The following is a 25,793-nucleotide window of genomic DNA, read 5'->3' as shown; positions in this document are numbered from 1 at the left end:
CGAACCCCAACCAAGCCTCAAGAAAAAAAAGAGGAGAAGAAAAGAGAGAAAGTAAGGAGAAGAGACCACCGATACGCTACACATTTTGTTGTCGAGCAGCTCGCGAGTTGCGAAAAACACAGCACCGATAGCTGAAGAGGTAGAAGAAGCTCGTGATACTGAAGCTCTCCTGTGTTAGTTTGCTTTTGTTCGATCATCTGGAAATAAGATTTCATTGTTTACATCAAGGACTGTACACACATTGCCAGGCCTCAAGGAAAAAGAGAGGGGGGGGGGGGGAAGGTGGAATCCACGATTTATCGTCGAGCCTGCATGGAATAAGCAGTGCTGCAGCGTTATCAGAAGAAACCGATCAAGCTGATGATTTCTTGACTCGTCTCCTACGCTTGGTGGATGGCGATGATGTTGATGATGATGCGCTCCCTGCACCATTATCAGAAGAAACTGATCAAGCTGATGATTTCTTGACTCGTCTCCTACGCTTGGTGGACGACGATGATGTTGATGATGATGCGTTCCGTGCTATTGTGTCATCTATTCAGACAATACATCAAAAAGTACGATACGTTGTCGGTGCTTCTGATATATTGAAGACGACCGTGGTTGAGAGGAACGAAGACGGAGATAAGTGCTCGATTTGCCTCGAAGAGTTTGAAGTTGGAAAAGAAGCTACAATTACAGAGTGTTCTCATGTGTTTCATGAGGAATGTCTGGTTTCATGGTTAAAGAGGAAGGTAACATGTCCTTATTGTAGGTCGAACTTGCTCAAGGGACGACAACGTTTGTGTACTTGAGTTAATGGTCTAACTTTGTTTGCTGGCAGATGCACATTTGGATTGCTTTCTTTTGTTTATCCTGCAGTGAACTCTCTGTCATGTATTATTGGAGACTGATCTCTAAATTATATATAGTGTGTGCGTGTGACATATTGTAATAATTTGATGGCCATCCCGTTGGCCCTGATATCAAATACTAAAACCCAAAAAAAAAAAAAAAAATTCTCAAAGACTTAGAATCCAAAACTTACAAGGACTGGCATATTTCGAATTTGGAAAAGAGAAAATTGGAAAGGAAAATAAGCAGTATTGCTGTATGTCACAACTCACAACCTCTAATACTATAAGGCAAGGCATCGCCCCTCAAAAATCAGATAAGCGGAGGAAACATCTGAAGCAAAGCTCTGAGGTTTTACAATTTACACCCAGTGCAGAGTTTACTTAGAATCCAGAAATTTTATCTGCATCAAAATTTGTTTATCACTGATCTTGAAAATCACATCGTTATGTTCCGTTGCTGGGTTGAACAATCTCCTCTACTGCTGACAAAGTCAATTTTGCTTTCGGATTACTACTAAAAGGAGAGCTTTAACGTGACTCAAGTCTCTGTTTGAGAATCACAATACTGTCGATAGTTACAACAGCAGGGTCCTCTCCTTACCTGTAATGCCCCGAATAAATCAGATAGTTTCGAAAGAATGAAACCCAAACCTATGTATAAATCACTTGACTTACACTGTATACGGAACTAAAAATGCTCGAAAGAGTTAGCTATTAGGATTTTACAATACCTTTAGAACAAATGGTGTACTATTAATAATACCTTGCGGAAAGTGAAAGAAACTCTTCTTTTGCATCTTTTGACGACCTGTTCCCCAACCAAATCAATCTGCAACATGAAGCAATAGAGCGAGTGTCAGTTAACTATTGGATTTAGCATTCTAAGATTTCAAGTATTAACATTCATTGTTTCAATCAATCAAATAAAAAACAAACATTCATAATCATGAGAAATTCAACATATTATGTAAAATATGCTGATGGATGAGGAATATCAAACCTTATGATGTGGAATATAGTGATGCCAAGCATATCTCCCTTCACCAGAGAGCAAAAGCATAGACCGTGGAGGAAGGAAAATAGCTTTTCTTATAATGTTTGAGCATTTGTCAGCTTCTGTACCATTATCTTCAGAGGGTTGAGGTCGCCAAGTGCCATGTTGATACCTCCTGAATTCCATAATACATGGACCAGCTAGCGAAAGACTGAAGATAAACTCGTCAAATGCTGAGTGAGTATCTATATGGGGCGATAACCCAACTCCAGGAGGATATTCATTAACCTTCAACAAATTATCAGAATGTATGAGAAATATTCTGATTGAAAAAGGAAATATTCCTGTTGAGTTGAAAATTTGATAGTTATACCGTCAATTGATCTATCTTCAGTCTACTTTTGTTGTCATCGAGGTGAGGGAAGGATGAAATTTTCTCGAGTATAGGGGAAACAAAAGATGGAAGTTCACCCAAGAATTGCCGAGAATCAACATTCCTTGTCTGCATGCAGAAAGAAGTGGGTAAACCAGTAAGCAATTAGAAATATAACCCCGTGTCTTATTTCAATCGTTCCATTATAAGAGCTCATAAGACTACAGCAACCAGGACAGCTCAGTAAATTAGGACATTAAGAAAGTGTAAGAATACTTAAAGTGCCTAGTTACTCGAATTAAGGAAGCCTAGTACCCAAATATTACCTGTCAAGCATAGACATTATATACAACATAGGAGTAAGAAAACAAGTCTAAAGCCTATATTCTAGCCGTTGTAGTTACCTGCCAGGCACAACCATTATTTACAATATTGTAGCTAAATGTACTCGCATTTGGAGAAAATGTATACACCAACAAGTAAACGGCCCTTTAACTTGGTTTGTGCTTGCAAGGGTCCTAACACTTTATGACTAGTGACACCTAAGTTACAGCCATTTTATTAACAGAAGCGTATATTTATGTCCACTGAAGGTAAAATAAACATGAAGCTTACAAGGAAAAGATTGCACACAGAAAGATTTCTTCAGCACTGTGACATCTAGTAGCAACTCACCTCATATAAGAACTCATAACCGTAATGTTGCACTCTTCTCTTTGCAAGACTTTTCCAAGGCCTAGCATCAACTGCTTGAAGGAGCTCCTGTAAACAACAAAGATACGAACGAGCTAGTGATTGTTAAAAATTTCGACTGCTTACAGATTAATCATATCACCATCATATGTTCCATTTTCAAACAAGCAAATGCAAAAGAGAACCGTACATATAGCACAAACGAGGCTAGCTAACCTGCTCCTGCTCAGCAGTGACAAAATCACGCACCAGGTAAATTCCTGGAATCTCCAGCTCTGATGACAAGAAAGACACCGAAAGTGAATCATTGCCCCTAACCTATTAGAAAGTGCCGACTTAATTCATGCATAATGGAAGAACGAATAAAGCATTTGAGGTATAGAATATCCCGTGTGTGTGTGTGTGTGGGTGGGTGGGGGGGGGGGGGGGGAAGAACTAAAAGTAAAGGTTAGAATCTAGCGAAGTATGATGGCCAGTACCAGGCCTAAATGGGTGCACAAGATCAACCCTCACCCGCCGCTTGCCAACTAACCCTCAACTATTGAAAGTTGTATAACAGCCAAACACAAGCAGTGGGCTTACATAGATCCAATAAACTACGGGGTTTCGACCCTAGATTTCTTATGGGTTTGGACTTCAAGTTGATCCATTGATCATATTGGAAAAATCTAGGACGGTGAAATTTCTACCATATGAACAATACATCATCAAACAAATTTTGCTGCCTTATACTTCTTTCAGAACAAAAACCTTTGCTTTCGGTCGGGGCACCGAGTATCGCATATGCAGAGTTCTTCCGCCAAGTTCGCGGCAAGGATTTCCATTCAATGCTTCGAAAGCTGTTCCGGCGGAATCCACCTCGGAAAAGCAAACGATTACACGAGCTCCCGTCTCATCCGCGGCGTGGACTCCGATAACCTCGCCAAATTTAGCAAAGACTGATTCCATGTCATCGTAAGATATCCCCACCTTGGGGCCGCAATTGGCCACGTAAAGATTAGGGCTTTTCTCAGGGTTCGACTCCTTTGGCCGAGTGAATCTTGGGCGCATCCTAGACACGATAAGGTTGTGAAAGGACTCAGATTGGGGCAGTATTGATGCAAAGATCAAAACTTTGGGAGTTGAACTGATTACCTCTGAAGATGGCGGGTTTTCTCCCCAAATCAAGCGATCGAGGGAGTAATTTCTCCTCCGGTGGTTGTTAGGGTTTCTTCCCGCTGAAATATAATGTAAAAACGGGTGCAATCGGGTTTCGGGTCGGGAAAGTGGGCCCTTGCATGGATACGGGCCATACCAGCTTGGGCCACTTGCCAACCGGAGGCAGAAAATGTAACGAAAAATATTTCTGTACCTGATATCAAACCGAGTTTTTTTCTTTTTTATTTTTTCACCCACGTTGTTCCAAGTTTGCTAATATAAACAATTTTCTAAGTAGGACTAATAAGCTCAGATCCAGACTTAACTTTCAAATTTTAAATGCCTGATTAGAGGAATTAATACTGGACTTTGGGATGAAAGTTTCGCGAATGACAAGGGGATCGACCTCGATTTTCCTTGTATTGTATTCGGAGGGAAAAACTAACTAATTCAACATAACTGCCAAAGAAGCACCAAAGGCAAAAAGTTCTAATGATAATTTTACTGCAAAAATGCGGCGCAGATAGTTCATCAACATATAAAAGCCTCTTTCACGGCATAACAAATGGAGAAATATGACGTCATAAGTCGTAAACCCGAATAATATTCTCAAAATACAAATCATAGCCAGCAATCAAATTTTGATCCTACTACAGATTAAGTGTTCGCTTCAGTAGGCTATCTTCATCAGGGCATTCTTTCATAGTCTTTTCTTGCGTGGGAAGATGGCCGGGTCTTCGAAGTTGGATGTCCAGCTTTTCTACCTACAACAGGAAACAGGGACTAAATTTCTCGAGCAAAGAGAAACTCCAAAAGTAAAAGAACAGTACATATACAGAGAGGCAACGCATGAAACTATGTAGATATGAAATTGCACCGTGACGCCATATTTAACTTGAAAAAGAAAACCGAGAAACTGAATGCAATATAAAATGTGAAACTGCCGCGGTCACCAGATTTAACGTTGAAAATAAAAATGAGAACTAACATTTGTACATAAAATGTGGCATACTTAAGTAACTTGCACCAGGGTCATGAAAAAATATCTACGGAATTTTTGAGTGCAAAGCATTATTCACATCTAAATTTTGCACTATCATGATAGAGTTAAAAGATTATGGATGCCTGATTGTTTTGTATGTCTATCACACTCCAAACAATGCTTTATCATGCTTCATTTTAGAAACCTAGTCATGTTGCATTATCATCAAAACAGACTACACCTCTCAGATAAAGAGAGCAATGTAAGAGATTTGAAGCGACTCTCGGTATTTGCAAATTAATTTGGACATAATTTACGCCAAAGATGCACTGTGACCGAACTGAATAGCTCCTTAGTTATGAGGCATGTAGAAAATCAAATAACACGCCCCACTTTCTTATCACCTGTTGCATATGAACAAAATTAAACAGTTTTATGGCAGCGGCTGAAATATATATATTTTTAAAAAATCGTCATGATTTTACAGGCTATTTCCAGCTAGGTAAACAGATATCAAAGTTGCACATTGAAATGATTTATGCATATAAACGAAATGATGGTATAACTTGATCCATTGGATCCAAAATTTTCTCAGAAATAAGTACAACGCCCAAGAAAGCAATCCATTACCATAGCCATCAGTCATCACATGCATAGATTACTATCTTGGGGGAGATGTATTTATGTTAAAATTTGAAGCCTAAGGATCAAGCTTGCCAACCTTCATAAAACAGTATCACTACAAAGTTAGAGCTGACATGCCCAGCTCATGGCATCCCCAGCTGCTTTCAAAAGGAACAACCAATATACATATATATTGGTTAATATATATATATATATATATATATATATATATATATATATATATATATAATATATATATAATATATATATATATATATATATATATATATATATATATATAATTTAATGTATATATATATATATAATCAAAATTAGCTAGCACGCACGCACGCACGCGCACACGCACGCGCGCGCGCACACACACACACACACTATATATATATATATGTATGTATGTATGTACACACACACATATATATGACACACACTATATATGTATGTATGTATGTACACACACACACATATATATGTATGTATGTATGTATTAATTTGGCTTGTATATATGTAGTCAGCCACACACTGACATTTCGCAAGAGATAAGTGATAATCTTCATAAGAAGCAACTTCAGCTAAAATTATTATTAGCTAAAAATAAACAAAAGTCAGATTGCTGTGTACATATTAGATCCTGGACTGCAATAGGTCAGGTATCTTAGGATAAACTAATGGCATATGTTATTATGTTTTTTATGTTACATGAATAATGCAGCAATTATTTTCTACAAGTGTCCAGGTAGACCAGTAGCTAATGATAAACAAATTAACTTGCCCGTTAGCCAGAAGAATATGAATTAGAAAATAAAGAAAATGCATAAATATCAGCCATTAATAAGAAAAACATGTTTCACACAAAGATGGTTGATTTGGCCTGGCTTTGAAGATTTTACCTCGTGACTTGCTATTGCCGAACATTCTATCCTCATCAGAGTGCGAATCTGGCTCAGCAAAGTCACTGCGAGCTGGCTCATTTTTGTGATGCATTCGCTCAGCATGTGCATGAGTTGAGTGTTGATTGTGATAATAAGAAGATTGTTGACCAAATCGACTGGTAGTGTTTGGTGAAAAAGGAGGCAATCGGCTATCACCGGCATGCATATTATTTGCAAAAGTGGGGCTACCCTCAGCAAGTGTATACCCCGGAAATGACCCATTTACTCTGCAATGGAACACATAGAATACAAGAAAATGAGATTTCAAAAGGGTGAAAAAGGATGACCAATGAAAGCAAGCTACAAAAGTACATAATTACAAAAAGAAATTGATGAGCAAAATTGAAAAATTAGTGTTTAAACTAGAATACAACAAGTTTTGGAATTGCACATTGAAATAGCCAAGAAAACAAGCAAAACTTCCTGCCAAGGCAGCTGAGCATATGCATGAGAGCTACAGAGGAGTAAATTGACATTGTACAATGCAATTGCAGCCACCAATATTTTCATTGGCTGTAGAAAGCCCAGGCATTATAACATAAATTTGTAATATGCATATGCAACTGTAACTGAAATCATCAATCAGGATAGGTAAACAAAATAACAGTTACTTCAATCAAATTAACTACAAGTTGCAGGAGACTTTACCGTAAAGGAGCCAAGTAATTTGAAATTCAACAGAAATCATTCATCTAAAGTATTAAGTAAACAAGTTCTCTATTACCTAGGCAAGCGAGATTCTTTCCCCGCATGGTAGTAACTAATAAACAAAGATGGTACCTTTGATTTGATGATGCCAAATTTGAGCTTGTGCGGGCCTGATTATGACCGTAGACAGACTTTCCCACTTCACTTGGTATTGAGGCATCAGTTGCTTTACTGACGTAAAGATTGTTATTAATTCCAGATGCCAAGGAGATGATGTCATAATTATCCTCTTGCAAAAGCAGTTCGTCACTGAAAAAGTATTTATTAGTACTATTCTACTAAGTGCAGTCAAACCAAATAACACATAATTCTTAACACCTATTTTCACATGGGCCTCTGGGCCACGGTTAAAGATCTTATTTAAAGACCTTCAATCTTTGAGTTTCGCTTGGGATTAAGTAAATATATCGTAAATTTGACATAATGAGGTTTGACATAGTGAGGTTTGAATTCGGAACCTCTTGAAACTCAGTGTACTATTATCATGTCAAAAGTCACTTTACCCAAGAACTTGAGTTGTTGGTTTATAGACTATAATGTATATGAAGCTAGCACAAATTCTTAACAATGTTAAACAAATACAATCATTTATTCATGGAGATTAAACAACTATACACCATATTTATTTGTCTTAAGTAAATTAAAAAAAAAATATCCCCATCATTTATTTGTCTATTCCTACTGAGACTGACCAAATAAACAATGTTGTAATTTCAGACTAGCAGTTGATTTACCAATTAACATTGCTTATGATATCATTGGCTTCTCTTTCCTGAATGGCAGGTCAACATGTGGACAGAACCCTTACATATGTTAATAGTGCATACATTTCATACTTGAAAAAGGAAAAAGAAAAAGGATTTACCCATTACTTCCATATAGATGTGATAGTAACTACTGTTGAGCAGAATTGCAAGTCTAAGATTAAATTAATGGCAATTATCAGATTGAACTTAAACAGTACCTGTAATCAGGATCCCAATCAGCAGGATCAGGTACTGAAGAATTACTTTCAAGTGAATCACGAGAAGCTTCTGTAGAACGCGGTGACAATGCATTGGTGTTAAATGTGCTGGATGTAGAAGAACCCTGATAACTTAAAAATGATCCAATTTGAGGTCCCAAATTAGAATGATTCGGAGCAGAAAGGTTAGCGTGTGGAGAACCAACATATCCTCGAGCAAGTGCATCGGATTGACAACTGATACCATCATCACAATGTCCCTGCTGGTGCTGAGATGCATTCTCATGATGGTGCATAGACATTCCTGGATAACCCCAACTCCTTCTGTTATATTGGTTATATTGACCAACAGCAGATGCTGTACCTAATGGAGAACCATGAAGACTGCCTCTTGCAGGAGAATTGGGACCATAATTTCCAGGAGAAACAGTCGGTACATGCACTTGAGAGATTGGAGGAGTAAATTGTGAGGGACTGGCTCCCAGGGACATAGGTCCCAAATTTCCAGTAGGACTCGCACCAAATCCATTTCCATATGAAATGTGAGACCTACGCCTAGCATCAAGACTGGCACCGAGGAATGGTCCTCCAACCGGTGTTTGCATGCTCAGTCCACGAGGACCCACTGGTGAAAAATATGAATACATACTATTAACATCGCTATAACTTCCATAGCTACTTCCCAGACCAGTATGATCGTTGTAGCTACTATGGCTTCCCATGCTGCCAAAACTACTACCATGAGACAGTCGCACCGCATGAAACTGAGGGCTATTATGTGGAAAACATCTGCTCAAACTAGAGACCTACATTTGTTTGAACAATTCCACAACTCAGTAATAAAATAAGTTTAATGAAAACACATGCTTCTATGCACTCGCTGAAAGATGTTTAAAGATTATGCATAACAGGTGACAACCTGAGGGGACAGACCGGCATCTAGCCAATGCCCTCCGCCTGGATTATGATCGACAGTAACAGAACGCATTAGAGGCTACAAACAGAGAGACGTCAGTTTTAGTATCAGATTAAAGCAGAGCTCATATTATAAGAAAAATGCATGAGAGAAGCCGCACCTTTACATAATTACTGTATTTTTTAGTTCATGCTCTAGGTGCAAAAGAATAAAATCTAACTATATCCGTTAAGAAACCAGCCTACTATTCAGAGGATGCACCTAACTCTTGTAACTAAACCTTAAAAAGAACAAAATGGGCATGACAGTTGAGTAATATGTGCTGGTCTACATTTATGGATTTAGGCCTTGATTCATCAGATCCTGGAATACATAAATAAAGATGTTCTAAAATACATTATTCAAAGAAAAGGGCATCCTTACAATTCGAGGAGTTTCTGGCAGAGGCTTATAAGGGCACAAAAAGGGTTCTCCCGTGACGAATGGATGACTTGATGCCTGGAAAATATTATCGCAACATGAAAATGCTTTGTCAAATAGGGCTGAGGAGTTGGTCTAATTCCATACAACACAACAATGAACCAGGTACGTAACAACCTGCAAAGGTGACCACCGTTTTCCTGGATCAAACTCAAAAAGACCCCTCAGGAAATCAACAAGGGCTAAGCGAGAAACTTTTTCTGTATGAGCATCATGATTGAACTATTTAGGCAAACAAGAAAAACTTAATGTACGTAGATTTAAATAAATATGAAACACACACTTTTTTTGGCAAAAGCATGAGACTAACCTTTGGAGATTTCTTCTTCAGACAGATTTCTTTTGTAAGAATAATTTGCAATTATATCCTCAAGCTTAGCCTTACTGAAGTAGTGTTTCCCTATTATTGGTTTTTGAGACACCCTCTGAGTAAAATTCAACAATTAACAAGAGAGATAAGGACTAAAGAGATGTGTGTCAACTATTTGTCAGAACAATGTGAAGACTTACAACTTCATATTCCTCTTCGGTTAAAAATCGGTATGCACTGGCAATTCCCTTCCAAGCTTCATTACCCTCCAAATGATAAATGCTTGCCACGTGTTTAAAGAACTTATCTGTGTTCTTCGCGTCTCTAAGAAGCTCATCAGGGGGTTGACCACTATAATGTATTGAAAGTACGGAAAAGACAAATTCAGCAACATATCAAGACTATTGTAGATAACAAAAGAGAAAACAGGCCCGTTTTACAAATGAATAACTTAGCAAAAGGATTATGCTTCTCTTTTTCACACAATATAGCTTGGAGAATTGACGTACCCAAGAGTCTCAATCATCCGCTTAAGAAGATCATATTCAGAAGCTCCAGCAAATAGAGGTAAGCCTAGGAACAACTCCGCAACAATACACCCAAATGACCACATATCAATAGCTGTTGTATATCTGTTTGTTTGTTAAGATTCGCCAAAGATATGAACTTATTAAAATGAAACCGCCGAAATTCTTCAACCAAGTTGAAGAAAATATTCTGATATTGGAGGATAATCAGGATGACCTAAAGCATATAAAATACAACTAATACATGCATGCAAACCAATCTTGAGATGCATGCCTGTGATCTTACATCAGCATCCAAACTAAGAAACTCACTTTATCTAGACAACATTAATTCAGACAAAATTTTCCAGCAATGTTTTCTTGTAAAAATATTTGAGATCAAGTAAAAGTTCAGCAAGGATACGGATAACCAAGCAATACTTCTGGAGATCTATAGTAGCGACTCTGTAACAGAAAGTGATTATGTATCTGAGATGGCAAGACAGGTAACTAGTATAATTTAAATACAGACTATCATGAAAACCTGAATGTATGAGTATACTGTGTGACCCTCCCTGCAGGCTGATCCAAAATCAATGACCTTTACTTCCGGCTTTGCACTGTGGAGTTCAAGATACTAAAATTAAGCTTTCATCAGAAAAAAAACATATCTCACCAATAGGTATGAATGTTAGCACAGGGAAGCTCACCTTTTAGATAGAAGAATATTTTCCGGCTTCAAATCGCAATGTATGATGCCAGTTTCTTTTATGACAACCAATGCATGCAAGATCTATCAGCACATTAGGTTACAAAAAAATGAACTGGGTAAGATCAGCAAACATTTCGTCTGAAAATTCATATAAAACCAAGTAAATATCTCACCTGTTTTGAGAAAACCTGCACAAGACTCAGGGGCAATCCTCTATATTGATTCATTTTAATTAGCTCAAACCTAAATAACAAAAAAAACACCAATAAATAAGGACTAAAAAAACTTAATTAAAATTTTCAAATTTTTAATAAGCACATGCACTAAGAGCTGGCTTACAGATTTGAGCCAAGCATCTCAAATGATATACACAAATGGCGTTGATACATGAAATAATCTAGAATGCGAACAATGTGATGTTTTTCATCATGACTAAGCTTTTGATTCAGCTGCAAAACAGTAATTAGAATTAATTAACGCCATAAGAAAAATCCAAACCTTCATCATGAAGAAATCCACTCTAAGGTTAACTGATTTCCACATTTGATTTACCATGGTTAAAATAGAAACTTCAACCAACGCCTGTCGGTAATAAGCAGTGTGGTTCTTTATAACCTTAACTGCAACGTAACTATCATTCTCTGGCATCCAGCACTTGGCAACTTGTCCAAATGTCCCATGGCCGAGGACATCTTTAACAAAATACCTAGAATGAAAATAAAGTCAACAGAAGAAAACTTTTCTATATTTCTACAGAAGTTTGTACGCGGTAAATTTCCAGAATTCAAAAAAATCAAAGAGCATGTGTAAGCCTAAGTGTGAAGAGTAGGTTCCTGATAAAATGGTAACTGGGTAACATCAACGATTCAACATAGAGGACAACACTCTCCTGCCATAATGCACCTCTTCTTTAAGAAACAAACACATTTGCCATCATGTGTTTACCCTTCTCATAATACATCAATTATTTTCCCAGTAAAAATACGCACCTTTGACTTGTAGCTGCATTGACCAGCACAGAATTCACATGCAAGATGAGATCTGAATTGGCATTGTCATATCCATCATTGAGCAATCCAACTGACGGGCTAGTTATAAACCTTTTTGGATTTAGCCTGTCTGAATACTTAAAACTCGAGTTACATAATTGGAATGTTTCAATGATGTCTTTAGTCAGTCTTGACACCAGCTGCATGCATAGATAGTCTATCAGTTCATAAAAATGTGGTGAAGCAACACTGCACAGAAATAGCAAACTAAAAAAATATAGTATATCAGTAGCGTTGTTATTACCTAATGAAACCAGTACCTCTTAACAATAAATTCCTTGGCCATCGTGAATTGATTGCATTTATATTTTCAAATGTACCATTGTCTGATTTTAGCGGCAATACTGAGTTGATATTTTTGGACAAAAACACACAAGCATATATGTGGGTATGTGTCAACAATCAACATACAACAACAGCAGCTTCCAAAACAACAACTAAGCCTTTATCCCAATGTTTGGTGTGGTGTGTCTCTGCGTGTGTATCAGTGTGGGTGTGCATGTGTATGGGAACACCTTAACGCCATAATCAATAACAAACTTGGTTAAGCCCTGTGGATATTGAGATAAAACATAGATGGACTGAGGATAACAGTGGCCATTGTGATTATGTAAATATGACAGAGAGTATCAAAATAAGGTTTTATCATGCAAGACTAAGTCAAATATACTTTATCGTTCTCCAGATCAACCTGAGATCTTTTCTATCCTTAACCTGCTTATCTTTTCTCACCTACCTCTCTTCATCTCACTCGGTTGCAGAACCCATTCATTTCCAGGTAATTTACTGGAAATAAACTCAAATTCAACTTCTTTCTCATTATATACTAAAGATAGAATTGCAATTGTGAGAATGTCTTATTTGCTTGTCGTTGAAGAATAAAACAATCCTCGTTAAGAAAAGAAGACGAACAAACAAATTGATTTTTTTAAGGCTATATAGAAACTACAAGTTCTTGACATCTCGTTTCCTCACATTCAGTCCAAGTAATAATATAATGTATTCTACCATAACTTAATTCTCCAAGCCCAAACCTTTTGGCATTCTTGCACAGCGAAAAGTTCTAGGGTAAAGCCACAGTATTCCCTGGCATTTACTTCAAGATTCTAAGCAGTAAAAAACGAAACATGTAATAAGCTCGGCTCAAAAAGAAATTTCCCGATGAAGCATATAATAAGCTCAGTTCAAAATTCTGAGAAGTCAAAAAGGAAACAGAGAGCTTACTGATCTTCTAACTCTAAATTTGCTCGATTTCAAAAACCCAGAAACCGTCGGAGAATCAAGCGTCGGAGTGTAAGGACGGAAGGCCCCACCAAAAGAAGCCCATGTGGCTTCTTTCTCATTGGAGCGAGGCCCGCCATCCCCCTTGAGATTCCCGCCTTCCTCCATCGAAATTCCACCCCAAGATCTCACCTTTCCTCCGACATCGGATCACCAATCACAGCTCAATTCATCAAGCAACCGCATCGCCGGCTCCCGGAGAGGCGAAATCGACGGCGGAGGCGCAGCAGCCAAGGCCTCGAGATCGCCGATTGGGGGAAGGGAGAAAAGGCGCGACGTTTTGGCGAGGGGTTGGGGTTGGAATTAGGGTTAGGGTTTTAGAGGGGGAACGATGATCTCGGACGCAATCTTTTGGGCGGCCAATGAAGAAGAAGGAAGGCTCGCTCGTTTCCCTCCCTTCTCTAAAAAGGGACCCCTTTTATATGTAGCTCTTTGTTAACTAGAAAAAGTAGCTAGGGGACCTCAATAGCGACCACATAAATCGACCCAGCAAATAAATTACTTGAGTGGGTCCCAGTGGGTGCAAAACTCTCTCGTTGTCAGGAGCTGAGGTAGTCCATGTGGAGGTTTGTTCCAATTTACTGGTCGTTGAGGAAGTCCATGTGGAGGTTTAAAGATAAAAAGTGAGAGGTTCTCACGGTTAGATATTGCAACATTTGTGTTATTTACGAGGGCTCGGTTGCGAAAGGGAGGATTAGGAACCCAAAATATGAGATCAACAGCGGGACAGGTGAGATGTCTCATTCCTATTGCATAATGAGCTGAGCTGGTCATCATTGATGGCCAACTCATTATGTAATAGGAGTCATCAATGATGATCAGCTCATTATGCAATAGGAGGGGGACAACTCACATGTCCCCCTGTTGGTCCTATATTTTGGGTCAAAATTTTTCATTAAATAATAATAAATAACTAAAATACTCTATTGAGATGAGATTTTAATTGTGAGTTAGTCCCATGGATCAGGCACTGAGATGATCAGAATCCCCTAATTTATGTGTCAGTGTCACAAATTTACGTTGTTCAGATTATTCATAAAAGATGACTCACTGTGTATAAAAATATCACACTAAATTAGTTTTATTCCTACTTTCAGAATATTTGAAATTTTTTATGCTTACAAGTTTTGATGATATTTTTGAGCGAAATGAATAGCATCATTCATGATTTGTTTTGTTATATCTGATTAGAATAGCTCACGGTAAGATTTTCAGCTCAACAGCTCAGTGGAGAGAATCCAGACTGATTCAGATGCATAACAATTTATGCCATCTGGGTGTTGCTACGGGGACCCAAAATATGGGACCAAGGGAAGGGACAAGTGATGTGTCACCTCTCTATTGCATAATGAGTTGGCTATGCTAACTTATTATGCAATAGAGAGGTGACACCTCACATGTCCCTCCCTTGGTCTCAGATTTTGGATCCTTGAGTCATTTTCCTAACTTGTATATTCTTCTGACATCAGCATCCAACACAGCTTAGCTACAAGTTTACAGGTCTAGAGAATGGATCCGATACTATATATAGCACTTAAAAAGTTGATTCACATAGAACAGCTGTATTCTTATATACTGATCATTTTCAAAATCTCAGATGTCTTATATGTCACAGCAAGCTTTTAGCTTCCCTTTCCATAACACAATCCTCTAATAATCCTACCAGGACTATTCTTAGTTACTGTAACAATCCTTGCTCTGCTATCAAAGAAGCAGTCCTCATCATCAGTCACATTGCCCTCCTTGGAATTACAAAAACGCCCGTCGACCTTGTTCATCTGATCGATGAGCGAGCGCCTGATGTGCCCTGGGGGTGTTTCAGTGATTCCAGCAAGGTAAACGTCGGAAAAGAAGTCAAACTTGAGGGTGGCAATTGGAGTTGTGGGCTTCTTTAGATCATCTTCTTGCAAGATGTCTCCAATTCTTGAGAGTATGCTGAATGATAGATTCACAAGGACTCTTGAATAGGCTTCAATAATGGAATATCCAACATCCTGAAAAACATATGAAGGATATAAATACCAAGAACTTGAAATCTTACCGTAAAATTCCAGATGCACGTTATCTGTAGAGTAAACGGGGTTGGTGTATCCTTCGATGGTCTTGGTCTGGTGTGTTCCTGGCATGGTACACATCCAAATGGCCACCAACAATCTAGGTATGTTGATGATATGGAATATAAATCCTTAGATGTGTGACACAAAATAACACACCAACCAACCAAGACAACGGAGGGATACATCGAGCCCTATTTACTCAATATTATATTAATAATTGATGTTCATCCAATATAATACACTTGAATCTATAGGTGCTATAATCAAACACATGTCATATAACCAAGGATTATCATGTGTGGTAAAACTAAGGATCAATACATGTAGTATGATGGATCAATGTGTGTAATAATAATCGTGGTACAGTACAAATCAATTAGACTTGATTGGTAGCATGTATGGTATAATCAAGGATCAATACATGTGCTATAGTTTAAGACTATCCATACCTTGTTGTATTGGACCTTTGTGACATCAATGAAGGTTTGCGGAAGGTTCGGAAATCTGATATTGAGTAGATGAACAAGTGCCTCTGCTCTTTCTATCCACACTCCGACCTTTCCAATTTCTGATACATTGTTCTTCATAAAGTACCAAGGATATCGAATCGGCAATCTCTTGCTTGATTCATCAGAAACAGAATGTTTCCAGGCAAATATTGCACCCTGTAACCTGTTCATTATGTCCAGAACAGAATGCTCGTTTCTCAAATTGAGAGAAATCAGTATTTCCTGAACCGAGATAGACTCCGCAGTTATGGCTTCGTATATATCGTTACCCAAACTAGCCTTTGCTGACTGCAAACAGGTCAAATTTGAAAATTAGAGCAAGCAAAGTCAGTACCATGCAGTTAAGATGGTTATGAAGTGGCTTGCCTTTGGAAGGGCATCTTTTACTACATCAGGAATGGGAATATGTAGGACGATTTGTTCGTTGATGGATTTGGCGGCCTTAAGGACTTGATACACAAATTTTCCTTGGAAACCAAGCCTTTTGCGCTGAGAAAGAGAGAGCCCAGAGTCCGGAACTCGGGGAGAGGGCAGCCACCATTTCTTGCTTTGCCTATTGCCATTGTTTCTGCTACCCCCCTCAGCATACCAGAACTCTGTGCTCACCATAGAATCCAAAACTTCCTGAAAAGAAAAAAAGAATCCTAATTAAAGATCCTTGATATTTATACATTTCAAATTTAATCAGTTATGAGTATAACAGAAACGTACAATTAGCATAGAATCGAGTTTTTGAAGAGCAGGGAGAGACATGTGGACATCAGAACGAGCCTTTGGAGTCATTATCTGCACTGACAGTAGAGAAGTTAGATAACGAATTGTCGAATTCCTAGCAGAACTAATTTGAGACGTACCTCCAACATTCGGCCATTTGCTCCATTTTGCTTGGCAGGAACTAATTCTACCATGTAGCTTGTAGGAGAGAGCAACCAGTCCATTTCCATACGCCACTTGCATTTTCGCTCTTCAGATAAAGGTTCCAATTTCCACAGTTCGCCAAATATTGAAGCTGATGACATGATTCCAGTTCATAGGTAATTAGTAATAGCTCAAATTCGAAGCAAGAAAGGTAATATAGGTGCCCTCATGTACAGGCCAAACTTTTGTAGATTTGTGTACTGATGATTTGTGCTGAAATAACACTCTACAGTCGGTAACACAAGTCTACACTAAACAAGAAGTCAAATCACGTCTTCGTCTTCAAAGCTTGAACATATTCCTTGCAAACTCCATGTCGTTAGAAAGAGATTACTATATGGAAACCACACTGAAAGATATCGATATTCGCCAATGCACAATAAGTAGATCTTTGAGCAAACCATTCTAAGAAATGGGCTGCTAATGTCAAATTTGATAAATTTCAGACATAAGCAACAAAGAAATGTTTTCTTTACCTGATAAATTTGCGATAGCATTGGACAAAGCCAAAGCAGTGCACATCCCATTGGCTCCTCCCGACGAATCCTCACCAAGCAATAGCTTCGCAAATCTTTCCTTCATATTTTCAACATCAGCAACATTCATTCTGTAAGTAATTGGTGCCTTCCCTTTAACACAGAGATTCTGAAGACTCTTAAGAGGTTCCCACTCTATTAAAGCCTGCTCCTCCTCTTGTCTTGATGTCATACACTGAGAGGAGAAAGAGGAGCCATAGGCATCTTTGCTAGATGAGCAGCTGGATGCGGCATCTTCGTCGGGTGAGTCCGTGATGGTGCAGCCGTCACCTCCACTTGCTCTGCTGCCTTCTTTGTGACTCTCAGTGTGATAAGCGCAACTGTTGAGGATGCTTTCTAGGCCATTGTATGTTGTTACTATCCCTGCATGGTTGAAAGCACTTTATTTAGATGGAAAAGGATTTGGATTCTTTTCACTGTCAAAATACAGTTTCTCCAATCACAACCATCTATCGGTATTTAGAGGATTGTGATTCATGTCAAATCAACCACTTACCGTATAGTCCATAATTTGCATTTATTGTCACTTTTTCCTCGGGACAAATCATAACCATAGGCGCATGTAATCAGTGGCAAATCTAGGATTTTATGCCAGTGGCAAATCTAGGATTTTGTCCCAGTAGTATCTCCATACAACTTATTATGATTGTATCCGGAATCGCATTGATGATTTTACAATTTTATCCTCTTTAGTGGTGTCCTACCACAATTATAGTTGTGTCTTAAGAAGAAAATACGAGTGGAAGTAAATAAAAATATTATAAAGTTAGGCAACTCCGTGATGCCCCGTGACAATACTGACTGCATATAATTGAGAAAGTAGGTTGATTATTGTTTTTCTGAAGGTGAAAGGATATGGTTCCCTATGTTGGTGACCATTAATCCATGATCGTGAAGAGCTCGGGTATAAGCGTACTAATCCAAGAATTCTCCTCTTTTTGTCCACCGTGTAAGCAATGGACCTGATCCACTGAATATTTTTTCCAGAGCCATGGGTCTTGACCTTTTAGCCACAAGCGATTAGTGGGTCAGGACAAAGAACAGGAAAGCGCTCAAAGTATTATCTTAAGTCTTTTCTGTTGTTTTTGCACGCAGTGAGGGGTGTGCATTGCACATGTTTCCCATCTTCCGTTGCACTCTCTGAAACTGCATCCTCCATGTGAGCTAGCCAATAAAATATGGAACCAATAATATCTCTTTGTCCTATACAACATCTGAGTACAAAGATTACTTTAATGAACGTGATTCTACTATAGTTAAGGTAATACAAAGTGACAGTTGCCGTTAGTTTTGGGTTCAGATTCACACTGTAGTCTCTTTTATTAGGAATAAAGCAGCACATGTACTATCTCTATTATTATCGTATTAGGCAATTGGTTAGAAGGTGCAGAGAAATGGGTAGGATTTGAAACCACATTGATCATTTTTCCTATTTTATTTTCGAGAAAGACTATCGATCACTTTTCAACTTTGAGTTGCACATAGACAACTAGAGAAGAAAACTATTTCTTTCTTTCGGAGAAAATCAGTGATTAGGGGAAAAAAGAGCAGTGTTTGTAGTGTGATTCTTTTTTTTTTTTTTTGAAATAGATGCAATATCGGTTCCAAATATGTTAAGAAAAATGCTTACTATGCTCCAAATCATGAGTACTAATTGGCATATTTCTAATGTAGTCCTTAATAAATTAGCATATTTCCAATTTATCATAAGGTGGGTGATGAGTGTGAACACTATCGCAGTGAGGAATGGAGAAAAGAGGTATAGGGTCAAAAAAAATTATTTTAAAAAACTATACCTTTTTATTACATTAAGCACCTATGAAGATGATCTTTGAAAATAAATACGTACTCTGATGCTCATCGAAATCAAGGCTGATGTCTTTAGCTCGGCGACGACAGCAAACTAATCTCCTCATTATGTTCTAACAATCACTCAAAATTTGCCCCTGTTTCGAAAACAAATCATCATTAATTAATTATTGATTACCAGAGCAAAAGGTTATGCATTTGGATAAAGGTCTCCCCTTTTTCTGCCAGATAGATTTTCAGTTAGATTCTAGAGGGAAAGTCTACAGAAAAAAGAAAAGTGAGCAGCTTTTGAAAAAGAAAAAGGTGCATCTTTCTCAAATTTGAATCTATTTGTAAAACTTTCAAATTTGTCACATTTCTTGGAATTCAGAGCAATAATGGTGATAGGTGGCAACCCCAGTGGAAAATTTTTGAAATTTGGATTTCAAATAAAACGTTGAACAAAAAGAAACCAAAAAAAGGGTAATTTTTTTATTAAATAAGCAGGAAAAGGAGTAGAGATCTGGACCCATCAGGATCCAAAATTTTCAAACTTTTGTTCAGAAATGAGGGGAAACGAAGAAGAAATCCACATCAAAATGCCGCATTATCATGAGCAAATTCTTAGGGATTTAACACAAAAATGGGAAAAGATCATACCTTTGAGAAGATCCGCACAGGCTCAAACGCTCAAACAAAGCACAAGATAGAATCTTTCATCAAGAAAGAGGATAAAAGAGAGGTTTTTAAGCAATGTGCTTCGTCTCTCACCTCAAAACTTCATACGGAGTGAGAGGAAGGAGAAGAAGAAGAGCGAGGTGTTCACTGCTTCTCAAAATTACGGGCGAGTCCGAAAAACTTCTAAATATTTTCTTATAGGTCCCCATGTATCCTTTTCGCCTGCAGCAGATCTCGATGCGGCGTCCAGTAAAAAGGGAAAAATGATTCGGGGTATTTAATGGTCCTAGCTCCTACAACAAGGTAAAAGCTGCTGGGTTAAACTTAACCAATTTTTTCAAATAAATTACAGATGTAGTAAATGCTAATAAAAGCCTTATATCCACCCACTACTGGTTTTCTTATGGCTACGACAGGACTTGAGACTGACAACTATGTATCTGCCTTTGACTTCTAAGTTCTAATCCTCCCATAAAAATCTTTTTTATTAGTAAAATGATAGGGACACACCGCCAACCACAACCTTAACCACACCCCCTCTTTCATTGCTACGGTGCACCGGATCCCACATGGGATTTTAAAATTTTAAAATCCCATGTGGGGTCCGGTACACTGTAATTTTAAAATCTCATGTGGGGCCCGATGCACTGTAGCAATGAGAGAGGGGGTGTGGTTGAGGTTGTGGTTGGTGGTGTGCCTCTAGTGCCACCCTTTTTATTACAACTTTAAAAAAAATAGACTCCTCTAGTGTAATGACAACTAAGCGGCTGTTTGTTTGCCTAAAAAAAAGTGCGAAATCAAAGAAATAAAAAACTATTTCTAAAAAAAAATATTTTGAGAATGTTTGGTTGACTAAAAAAAGAAAGAAATCAAAGAATTGAAGATGAGATGATGTTAGTTGTCACATTATTATCGGATGATGTGAGTGGTTTTTTAAGAAAACTTGTTTTGATGTTGTTTGGTTGGCAAAAAAAATAAGAAAATGAAATATAATAAATATATTTCCTATAATAGGTCGTTTTCTTTTGTTTGGTTTATTCTTAAAAATAAGAAAATAGATGAGATGAGTTGTCACATCTTATAAGATTATGTGAGTGATTTAAAATAATGAGATGAGTTGAGTTGAGTGATGTTGTGGATGAAAATAATATTTTATTAGATGTGATGGATGAGTTGTTGAATAAAAATAATATTTTATTAGATGTTATGGATGAGTTGTTGGATGAAAATATTTTTTTATTAGATGTTGTGGGTGAGTTTTAGGCATGAAAATGAATGAAATTGAATTTTTTGAGATTTCCACATTTTCATTTCTATTTCTTGATTTTTAGAAAATCAACCAAACAGACCCTAAAAGGAAAATAGCCTCCTCTAGTGTAATGTTGTATGTTGGGGGTGCTAACAGTTCCTATATGGCTTAAATATGATTTTTACTATATTTTTAACTGTTTACCAAACACTGATCAGAATATAGATATAATATGTCTTGATAAGTAAGTCTTAACCAGACGCGAATATGGATATACATGCGGACACAAAACGCAAATTAGAAAAGCAGATAATGTTAAGAAGGTATAATTCCTATTATATAAGAGAGTTCATTAATACATCTAGTATATCTGAAAAACTAAGATTAGATCTCTTAATCATCAAAATTAACATTAAAAATCCATTAATATATGAATTAAACAATTGCAACTGTGCCTAACATATGTTCGGATATTTCGAATATAGATTCAGGTATTTCACTAGGTTTACATATTCCAACTATATTCTATTAGATATAGATAATAAGTGATCGTTTGGCTCACTTGTACCAAAATGCGTGAAATATACTGTATCACGAAAATGCTTCATCCAGCTAAGGCTGATAGCTACGATAAAATCAACACAAAACACTTCGTTTTTGTGAGAATTGGTCGGGTGCTACCATGCACTTAGGGTTTTTTTTGCTGCTATGTCAGCCTCTTAACTACACAACCAAACAAAGTGAAACATGAAATGCACTTTAGCATGACAGCTATAGTGTATTTCATGCGAAAAGCATCACAACCAAATAGATCATAGTTATTTTTTGTTAATTTTGAAGCGTTGGGATCAGTAGATGATTTGAGAACTAATCCAGTTTAGGTTTGCACGGAAAGACCTAGAATCTTGCTACACCGGTTATATTGGACAAAAATGTGTCTGGATAAAAACCATTAAGTGCAGTATTTATGGTTTTGCCAAACTAGCTAAAATTATTTTATGATCTGATTAATATTCCATTTACTCTGGTGAAGTGAGATAGTCAAAAACTATCACGTTGTGTAAACGAGTCTGCCTCAAGGAGCTAAAGGGCATGTTTGGTTGAATTTTTAAAGTCAAAAAATAAAAAAGAAATAGATAATAAAACCATAAAAAGTTGATTTTGATCTATTTCCTCAAAAAATGATATGAAATGAGTTTTCTTAAAAACAAGTCGCATCGATCAATAATATAATGATAACTCATCACTATCACCTCTTTTCTTATTTTTAAAAAATAAACCAAACATAAGAAAAAAAAGCTATTATAGGAAATATGTTTCTTATAATTGATTTCATTATTTTTTTTAACCAACCAAGCAGTCCAAAATCTTACAAACTTAAAATAAAAAATAATAATTAAAGAGCGCTTCTAAGGCGGGGATTTGATTTAAATTTTGAATCCATGCAAAAGTCTTAACTATTTATGCTGTTTATCGACTGACGCGGTTTGACGAGTTCGGGCGATGTACACACTTTTACTGGGCTTTCATTTCAGACGCTGCTGCGTTTTTTGTAGCGTGGCTGGTGGGCCCACAAAGGAGTCGTAGTTGGGCGATAACTGTTGTCTTGTTCTGCGACGGAACAGCGGGCGCACAGCCCGTGGGCCTACCGCGCGCACTGCAGAAGGAAAGGGGGGCAGCAAAACGAGAGGAATGTATTAGTACCGGAGAAAAAGAAATTGGAAATCCCAACGCTATCATCTCTAAATAATTAGCATCGTTAAGCATCAGACTTAAATAAATAATGCTGTGGTATATTATGCTATGCTGTATTTGTACTTGATGCGGCACGGGGGCAGTGGCGTAGCAAGTGAAGGCTTGTCCTGGGCAGCTGCACAGGCCGATACTGCAAATGGGTCTCCGCCTATAACCTCCCCTCCTTCGCTTTCTCTCGGAGGCGCTGGCAGTGCTAGCATCGGTGTGGCCTTCGGCAACGCAACACTGCTCGCACTCTATGCGCCGTCCAAAAATCCCATCGTCGCCCCGTTAGGAGGTTGACTGTACATTCCATCAAGCAACAGAAGGTCGAATCCGCCGCCGAGAACAACTCTATGAACATACTTGTAGACCACCTTTATTTTTTGCCCTTTATTTTTCGCCCAGGACAAAAAATAATCCTGGCTACGCCACTACACATGGGAAAAAATGGAAAATATATGTCCCTTCTCAGGCCACATATGTTGAGTTCGGATCCTATTAGAACCTCCCGCACACAAAAAGACCCTCAGCCTTTGGGATGCCAAACAAAATGTTGTTTTGAACATTTTTCCCGCCCCCAATGGTTCTGTTCTGATAGGATTTGAACTTGATTATGATTAATATTCTATTTGAACTCTTTATGCATGATTAGTATTTTTTATTAGGTAAATAGATTACAGAAGTTGATATCATCCTTTTGTTCTGTTTGATAACAAAGAATCGGTTGAGCTTTAAATGCCAACTCTTACCAATGTTTAAAAGACTTTAATTCTTGTGGGCGTACGAAAACCAAAATTCTTAGAATTGGCAATATCTCCTACACGTAGTGAACAAATCAATTCATAACCAAAAAACGCGGTGAACAAATCAATTCACTATCACAACCATTAATCCTCCAGCGGGTCGACAAGATTTTTATTTGAGTGTAATGTAGAACAGAGCACAAATAATGGGGTTGGGTGCATGTTAGATTTACAATGGATCACAATCACTTAATAAATAATCAACAGATGCGATAAAAAATAGAACTCAAACTCTATTAAGACCCTATGGTTTCATCTACGAATCTATTAAGCTCCCGTGGTTTTTTCCGACTCTATTAAGTCCCCGTGGTTTTTTTTCGGCTCTATTAAGCCCCTGTGGTTTCATCTGCGAATCTATTAAGCCCTCATTTTTTTTTGACTCTATTAAGCTCTTGTGGTTTCATCTGCGAATCTATTAAGCCCCGTGCTTTGAATTTCAAATGGGACTTAATAGATTCGCAGAGCCCCGTGCTTTGAATTTCAAATGGGACTTAATAGATTCGCAGATGAAACCACGGGGGCTTAATAGAGCCGAAAAAAACCACGGGGGCTTAATAGATTCGCAGATGAAACCACAGGGGCTTAATAGAGTCGAAAAAAACCACGGGGGCTTAATAGATTCGCAGATGAAACCATAAGGGGCTTAATAGAGTTTGAACTCTAAAAAATATTGATCTCTCATCTTTCTTATTTATTCTTTTTGAAGTGTAGAGGTTCCAAACTCGGGAAAATTGAGTAGGTAGGTAGCTAGAGTTACTTGTTGTGAACTTCACAGACATTATTATGTCGGTCACGAGAATGCGACGCGCGATGTAATCTGTAGTATATACATCAAGGGGCAACGCTATCTGTGGTCCTCCGGTGCATGGTTCAACGAAAAGCTTGAGAAAAAAGGTTAAGTATGCTCAGGTAGAGCTCATCAGCAAGCGAAGAGTTTTGGGTGTCCCTGTCAATGACAAAGATGGAGGCATGGGCCGAGCAAAGACGACAAAGACGGTTCTTTTAGGGAGGGAGCAGAGGGAATGTCCTCTTTATGCCTTGTTCCTAAGGTTCATGAGATTATTGTGAAGGTAATTAGTTATGGAGCTCAAGAAGGAAACAAACAACCCCTAATCATTGTTAAGGGAATTTGATCACTGCAACATCATAATCATTGATTTGTTTAGCGGTGGTTGTGATTCATTCTATGTCTAATTAGACTCACCATACCCTCGTGGATTGCATGCACTATTTTCGTAATTTATACTTAAAGTCGTATCACAACCACCCGCTAAATAAATAAAACTATTATGATATTGCAGCGGTTTCTCCGCTACTTTTCTTATAGCGGAGAGGATCTAAATCCGTTGTTAAGTGGAGATCCTCTTGTTCACTGGTTCTAGATGTGTAGCATCTTGTTACACACAAGTGTCTTTTTGATAAATATGCATTAATTCATTTTAGGATTTTAACTTTATTGTGCATTTCAGTTTTTTTTTCTCTCCAACTCCATTAAAAAACTTTCTCAAACTCCATTAAAAAAATTGGTGTCACCATTAACTATCTTATTTTTTATGTAGAGATATTGGTGGTATTTGTTTGTAAAAACAAATAGCCCCCCATCGGATATCTGAGCATATTTTAAGTGGTTTAAAAGCATTTTATGTGTGTTGGACTTTGACAAACAAGCTAAAGCTTAGACTTATGAACCCGCCTACAAATATCGCTATTATTAGACTTTGAGAATTTTGCTATCTGAAATTTTCACAAGGAAGGTTTTCATGGCTCGGAAAATTGCGTCTCTTCATTTATTTTTTCTCAAATAAGGAGGCCATGATCAGCCCAATTTCATTCTAATCAATGTTTAAGGCCAGCCAAATCATGTCATAAGAGTTGGGTGGGAGCTGGGCCTAGCTTTTGGTGGTATCTGAAGTGGGCCTAGATTAAACAACATATTGACAAATATTGATTTGGGCCTTCAATTGTGACTTTAGTACTATAAGGTCTCATCTATAAAGGCCCTT

General features: G+C 37.8%; 2 protein-coding genes across 2 annotated transcripts; both read right to left on the bottom strand.

The window, feature by feature from the left end:
• On the bottom strand, positions 1,114–13,899 carry LOC109825376. The gene is made up of 24 exons (XM_020392233.1): positions 13,459–13,899; positions 12,175–12,374; positions 11,738–11,891; positions 11,525–11,634; positions 11,359–11,428; positions 11,184–11,266; positions 11,018–11,093; positions 10,898–10,938; positions 10,477–10,599; positions 10,168–10,318; positions 9,968–10,082; positions 9,775–9,857; positions 9,601–9,675; positions 9,181–9,255; positions 8,262–9,067; positions 7,370–7,546; positions 6,548–6,816; positions 3,647–4,113; positions 3,113–3,214; positions 2,879–2,965; positions 2,204–2,332; positions 1,837–2,118; positions 1,600–1,665; positions 1,114–1,437 (listed from the first exon to the last, which is right to left on the bottom strand). Exons 1-24 carry the CDS (start codon positions 13,621–13,623, stop codon positions 1,375–1,377), a joined length of 3,969 nt encoding a protein of 1,322 aa, XP_020247822.1. The 5' UTR covers positions 13,624–13,899; the 3' UTR covers positions 1,114–1,374.
• LOC109825632 (rop guanine nucleotide exchange factor 14) lies at positions 15,017–20,243 on the bottom strand. The gene is made up of 8 exons (XM_020392493.1): positions 19,984–20,243; positions 19,385–19,481; positions 17,476–17,898; positions 16,936–17,090; positions 16,793–16,867; positions 16,448–16,705; positions 16,022–16,369; positions 15,017–15,509 (listed from the first exon to the last, which is right to left on the bottom strand). The coding sequence occupies exons 2-8, from the start codon at positions 19,449–19,451 to the stop codon at positions 15,138–15,140; spliced, it is 1,698 nt and encodes a 565-aa protein (XP_020248082.1). The 5' UTR covers positions 19,452–19,481; positions 19,984–20,243; the 3' UTR covers positions 15,017–15,137.

This window comes from Asparagus officinalis, chromosome 10, assembly GCF_001876935.1.
Source record: "Asparagus officinalis chromosome 10, Aspof.V1, whole genome shotgun sequence".
Lineage (NCBI taxonomy): Eukaryota > Viridiplantae > Streptophyta > Magnoliopsida > Asparagales > Asparagaceae > Asparagus > Asparagus officinalis.
Note: the sequence above shows the minus strand (reverse complement) of the source record. Positions and strands in the feature narration are given on the sequence as shown.

Bases quoted from the DNA above. Each gene is read 5' to 3' on its own strand.
- LOC109825376 (XM_020392233.1), bottom strand. From the start codon at position 13,623: ATGGAGGAAGGCGGGAATCTCAAGGGGGATGGCGGGCCTCGCTCCAAT. The intron at 11,892-12,174 runs GTGCGTATTTTT...TTTTCATTCTAG, and splicing joins AATGCAGCTACAAGTCAAAG to GTATTTTGTTAAAGATGTCC. The intron at 10,600-10,897 runs GTATCCTTGCTG...ACAAACAAACAG, and splicing joins GAAGTATTGCTTGGTTATCC to ATATACAACAGCTATTGATA.
- LOC109825632 (XM_020392493.1), bottom strand. From the start codon at position 19,451: ATGAGGAGATTAGTTTGCTGTCGTCGCCGAGCTAAAGACATCAGCCTT. The intron at 17,899-19,384 runs GTACGTATTTAT...TCAACCATGCAG, and splicing joins TGATTTCGATGAGCATCAGA to GGATAGTAACAACATACAAT. The intron at 15,510-16,021 runs GTATGGATAGTC...TATGTTTTTCAG, and splicing joins CAAAGGTCCAATACAACAAG to GATGTTGGATATTCCATTAT.